The sequence below is a fragment of the Nicotiana sylvestris genome, chromosome 3 (genome assembly GCF_000393655.2).
Source record: "Nicotiana sylvestris chromosome 3, ASM39365v2, whole genome shotgun sequence".
Lineage (NCBI taxonomy): Eukaryota > Viridiplantae > Streptophyta > Magnoliopsida > Solanales > Solanaceae > Nicotiana > Nicotiana sylvestris.
In genome coordinates, this window is record NC_091059.1 from 29,939,334 (window position 1) to 29,945,105 (window position 5,772).

Below are 5,772 nucleotides of genomic sequence, written 5' to 3' on the forward strand. Positions count from 1 at the left end.
CTCTTAAAATTAGTTGTCCTTGATGGACATCTATGATTGCCCTGCCTGTTGCAAAAAAATGGTCTACCCAAAATAATTGGTTCATCAGGACACTCCTTCATTTCAAGTACTATGAAATCTACAGGAAAAACAAATTTATCTACTCTTACAAACACATTTTCAATTATTCCCTTTGGTCTCTTAGTACTTTGATCAGCAAATTGAAGTGAAACACATGTGTCTTTCATTTCACCAATTTCTGATTTTTTTAAAAAAGAAAATGGCATCAAATTTATTGAAGCTTCAGAATCACAAAGTGCTTTTTTAATGTATACTCCTCCCATAGTACATGGAATGGTGAAACTACATAGGCCACCGAGTATTTGTGGTCGCTTATTTTAAAGTATAGCACTGCATCATTCAGTAAGCATTACCACAGAAACTTCTTCCAATTTCCTTTTGCTTGATCAAATTTCTTTCAAAAAATTGGCATATGAAGGCATTTGCAATAAAGCATCAGAATCACTGTTCACCTTTGGATTATTTATAATGTTTTGGACTTGAATCTTATTGTTTAACTGCTATAAAACTAAAATGGGAAGTATCGGCTGGCCTTGTCTTCACGAGAGGCGCCATCACGATCCGGTCCGGGTTTAGGGTCGTGACAAGGCAAGGGTGAAAAGGGTGAGACACCCTATCAACCATCAGAAGAGAAAGAAACCAAGAAAAAAAATGCTAAAAATCTAACTTCTTTCCCTATTACAATTCCTTTCCCAAAAAAGATGAAAAGAAAAAATTTCACAATTAAACAGCTCGTTGGGATCTGGGCGTGAAGTCCGCAAGCATGTCATATTATTTAAAGCCGCATTATTATAACTAAAAGGAAAAGATAAAAGAAAAATAGCAAAAATCAGAGAGAATAAAGGAAAGAATGATGATTGCCTCATTTAGGCTAAAAATCCATCACTAATTTAGAATACCCAATCATCGGGGTTCATGTTTGAGTCTTAGTTTGTGGATTTATATTTAATCATAAAACTAGTCCATAATTCTATCAATTTCAAACTATTTAGTATAATTTATTCCTCTAAAATTAGACCTATCAATGCTTAAACTAAACCTTTATAGCCTCATTATCTCCATAGTAATTGTATATTTCTTTTTATATAAGAGAAAATTGATATTGAATTCTTTTGTACTACATGAAATTGCATCGATGCGGTGAAATAATTCAACAGATGAGGGGAAGAAGGTTAACCTCTTGAGTCGAAGGAGAGCTTTAATACTTTCAATTTCAACTCTCAATTCTTCTTAAGGCCTTTGCCCAAAGCTTTCTTCTTCTTCTTCTTCTTCTTCTTCTTCTTCTTCTTCTTCTTCTTCTTCTTCTTCTTCTTCTTCTTCTTCTTCCTTCTTCTTTATCTGTTCTTTTTTTTTTGTTGCCGTTGCTTTCTGCGTCTTTGCTTCAGAAAGCTTTTGAAAGCTTTCTAAACCTTTCGTTATTTAATTGCACTAATGGGCTTGGCCCTTTATTTTAAATTCCTTTTTTTATTTAGTTAGTTGTTTTTTTTCTTCAAACTTAAATTATTTACTAAATGTCCCATATGTCCCCATTTAAAATAAATGTCCCCATATGTCCCCATTCAACTCTTCAAACTTGAAGAGTTTAATCATGGCAAACAATAAATTAACAGGCCCAATCCCTTTAAGCATGTTCAACATTTCATCACTTGAATATTTATTTATGGGTGATAACATGCTTGAAGGACCTTTACCAAGAGAGGTTGGAAACTTGAGTGTGCTTGTCTGGCTTGATTTTGCATATAATAACCTAACAGGTATGGAAAAATATCTAATTCACATCATGTTAGAATTTCAGTTTTATGGATATTTCTATCTACTCATCCTTATGTTACTGAATTTTGCAGGAATAATTCCACATGAAGTCGGTAACCTTAAAGAGTTGGAGGAGCTTTCATTATCCTACAATAATTTTAATGGGTCAATCCATACTGGCATCTTCAATATCTTATCTCTTGTAAGTATTGACCTCGACCGTAACCACATTTCAGGTAATCTTCCTTCCACCATAGGCAACGGGTTACCCAATGTTGAAGAAATTTTTCTGAATGGAAACTATGTTAATGGTGTCTTACCTGCTTCCATCTCAAATTTTTCTAAGCTTACAATTCTAAGCCTCGTTAATAATGAATTTACGGGTTCAATTCCTGAATCTCTAGGAAATTTAAGACTACTTGAAGTTCTCAACTTGTACGGTAACTCCTTCACAAGTGAATCGAGCGTTATTACTCCTTTGGCAAATTTTAAAAACTTGAAAAGATTGATATTGTCTTCCAATCCTTTAAATGCAATGCTTCCGGAATCCATCGGCAATCTCTCTTCTCTTGAAACGTTTGTGGCAGTAGGCTGTAACCTCAAAGGCAATATTCCAAGTGAGATCGGAAATTTGGGAAATGTATCTACTTTGGCGCTGGATGGTAATAAGTTTACTGGAATTGTCCCGACAACAATAAGTTCTTTGAAAAACCTTCAACGGCTTTCACTTGGTGCAAACAGATTAAGTGGTCATTTCCCAACTAATCTATGTGAGCTACCAAAGTTTGGCATGCTAATCCTTTCACAAAATCAAATGTGGGGAAATATTCCTAGTTGCTTGGGGAATGTGATTTCCCTAAGAGAGGTTTATCTTGATTCCAATAACTTCACTTCTAGTATACCCTCAAGTATATGGAATCTAAAAGACATCATGACGCTGAACTTCTCTTCTAATTTCTTTAATGGTTCTCTACCCCTAGAAGTTGGAAACCTCAAGGCCACAATATTTTTGGATCTTTCCAGAAACCATATCTCAGGCAACATTCCAAGTACATTGGCAGGTTTACAGAAATTGATTCAACTATCTTTGGCTCATAATAGAATTGAAGGATCTATTCCTGAGACATTTGGGAAACTCATAAGTTTAGAAGCATTGGATCTTTCATATAACAATATGTCTGGTGTGATTCCAAAGTCATTAGAGAAACTTAAGCACCTAGGCTCCTTTAATGTCTCATTCAACAGGTTACACGGGGAAATTCCGAATGGAGGTCCTTTTGTTCATCTCCCTTATCAGTCTTTCACGTCGAATGAAGGATTGTGTGGTAATCCTCAAAAGCATGTCCCAGCTTGTCCTTCTAATTCAAAGAATCATTCTAATTCAAAGAAAAAAAGACTATTATGGATTGTAGTTGCCTCTTCAGTGATCTCTGTAATAGGGCTTGCCTCAGCAATAATTTTCGTGTTGATGAGACGTCGGCGTAAAACAGTCAATGCTGAAGATGAGTGGTTACCTGAGGTAGCACCACAAAGAATTTCTTACGATGAACTTCAAAGAGCAACTCTGGGCTTTGACAGAAATAACTTGCTAGGTAGTGGAAGTTTTGGTTGTGTCTATAAAGGAACTTTGGCAGATGGAATGATAGTAGCTGTTAAAGTTTTCAATGTGCAGATGGAAGGTACATTTCAAACCTTTGATAGAAAATGTGAAATTTTACGGAATCTTCGTCACAGAAATCTTACCAAGATCATTAGCAGCTGTTGCAACTTTGATTTTAAAGCATTGATACTTTAGTACATGCCAAATGAGAGCTTAGACAAGTTGCTTTATTCTCGAGATTATTGTTTAAACATAATGCAAAGATTGAATATCATGGTCGATGTTGCATCTGCTCTGGAGTATCTCCATCATGGTTACTCAGTACCGGTTATTCACTATGATCTGAAGCCTAGCAACGTGTTACTTGACAATGACATGGTGGGTCACCTGACTGACTTTGGCATTGCAAAACTTTTAACTAAGGAGGAATCCATTGCTCATACTACAACCTTTGCCACAATTGGTTACATTGCTCCAGGTGAATCATTTATTTAACTTATAACGAAGTTATGGATTGATGTGTTATAAGTGTTTCCGCTAACATTTTAATATTTATTTTTAGAGTATGGTTTGGAAGGCCTTATATCCAAGAGGTCTGATGTTTATAGTTATGGTATCATAATGCTGGAAACTTTTACCAAGAAGAAACCTAATGATGAAATGTTCACGGGAGATTTAAATTTGAGAAGGTTTGTCCAAACTTCGCTTCCTGATGAGTTGCACCATCTCGTAGATGCTGACTTACTAACACTAGATGAACAAAACTTAAGTCAAAAGCTACAATGTGTGTCATCTATCATGGAGTTAGCCATGAATTGCACATCTAATATTCCCGTTGAAAGGATGAACATGAGTGATGTTGTAGCAGCACTGGAAACGATCAGACAGAAGCTTTCTTCTTGCTATTGAATGACCTAACGACATGACATCAGGTACTTTCCATATCCGTTCTGGAAGGGGAAAAAGGTTATAAAGTTTAGTAGCATTTAACCATCAGTAGTTGTCCTTAAATGTTATTGCAGGTAATTGTGTGGCTATTGGAAGTTAAAAGGATGGAAGCTCTTTACATAATGCTTCACAACAAGTTACTACAACTCTGGAGACTACTGTTATGAAAAGCCGCTGATAGCTTGTCTACCGTTTTCTTTTGCTTGATGATCCGTATTTGTTTTAAGAATATAAACATTATACTGCAATTTTGTGCATAACCATAATAACTAAACTATTTTCCTTTTCCTAGTTCTTTAACCAATCTAATATACTACTCCATGGCATGTTATACTCTGTATCTCTCATGTAGCAACGGGAAAGACTTTCCATTACCTAACATATCTCCGTAACCTTTCAATATGAAAATACAAATGAGCATCGCATGTAAGATAATTTAATAAAAAAGGCCAAATATACAGACAGAGACATAACTCGCAGCAGCTAACAGTGGCCAGATGTGGAGCTCTGCAGAAATTCAACCATTTTGGACCATGGGAACGCCCTCAAACTCAAAATGCCCTAGCCGGCGAACTGCTCCGTAGCAAAATGGCACTTTCAGCCATTATGGAGTTTAGAGACGAACAATTTGATGCAGGAGAAAGCTATTTAAGATGATATATATAGTCCCCAATATCTTTTGCTTAATTATAAGCTTGCATAGTGCTCTTCCTCTTTGTTTTCTCGGCTTTCTTCACTTGAGATGGGCCTTCTTACCCAGAGGCGAATCCAGTATTTAAATTTTATGGGTTTAATTTTAAAGATTTTTAATATTAAACCCATTATATATTTAAAGTTATGGGTTCAAATCTATTATTTTTACAATTTTAATGAATTTTTACAGATAAATTTCCACTCCGCGTTGAAAGTTATGGGTTCAATTGAACCCGTAACTCTCACCCTGCATCCGCCTCTGTTCTTACCACTGCTTCTACCTATTACTATTCTTTTGTCGTGCTTCCTCGAAAAGTATTACGGATTAATTAGCTATCAACTTATTACTTTAACCAGTTCTAATATGCACCACTTATATTGATGCAATGATGCTGTTTAACCAAAAATCTGAGTCTTTGGTCAAAGCTAAAAAGAAATTCGGGTTACTGATAATCAGGAGACGAAAATAAAATGTTTTTGAGAATGATGGTAAAGCAGTAAATAGTTTTGTATTTCAGTAAGATCTCAATAGTATTTCGTGTCACTACAGATGTTGAGTCCTTCTCCTTTTATAGTTGATTCTAGGAGAAGATGTAATGCCTTTGTCTTTATGAGGCAATTATGAACAATAAATGACATTAAAAGAAATGTTACACAATCATTTCTATTTAATTCAAATATTCTAACGTATTTGATATTTAATGTTGTATTTAGACTCT

At 35.2% G+C, this 5,772-nt stretch overlaps 2 protein-coding genes across 2 annotated transcripts; both read left to right on the top strand.

Annotated features, from left to right (window-relative positions):
- Positions 1-1,648: 1,648 nt before the first annotated feature.
- Positions 1,649-3,607, top strand: LOC138887180 (probable LRR receptor-like serine/threonine-protein kinase At3g47570). The gene is made up of 2 exons (XM_070168898.1): positions 1,649-1,814; positions 1,905-3,607. The coding sequence occupies exons 1-2, from the start codon at positions 1,649-1,651 to the stop codon at positions 3,605-3,607; spliced, it is 1,869 nt and encodes a 622-aa protein (XP_070024999.1).
- Positions 3,608-3,685: 78 nt separating this feature from the next.
- Positions 3,686-4,321, top strand: LOC104212141 (probable LRR receptor-like serine/threonine-protein kinase At3g47570). The gene is made up of 2 exons (XM_070168899.1): positions 3,686-3,890; positions 3,975-4,321. The coding sequence occupies exons 1-2, from the start codon at positions 3,686-3,688 to the stop codon at positions 4,319-4,321; spliced, it is 552 nt and encodes a 183-aa protein (XP_070025000.1).
- Positions 4,322-5,772: the final 1,451 nt, after the last annotated feature.

Excerpts from the sequence above, each read along its gene's own strand:
- LOC104212141 (XM_070168899.1), top strand. The coding sequence starts at position 3,686 with ATGGTCGATGTTGCATCTGCTCTGGAGTATCTCCATCATGGTTACTCA. Across the intron at positions 3,891-3,974 it reads AATTGGTTACATTGCTCCAG|AGTATGGTTTGGAAGGCCTT; the intron begins GTGAATCATTTA and ends ATTTATTTTTAG.
- LOC138887180 (XM_070168898.1), top strand. The coding sequence starts at position 1,649 with ATGGCAAACAATAAATTAACAGGCCCAATCCCTTTAAGCATGTTCAAC. Across the intron at positions 1,815-1,904 it reads TGCATATAATAACCTAACAG|GAATAATTCCACATGAAGTC; the intron begins GTATGGAAAAAT and ends TGAATTTTGCAG.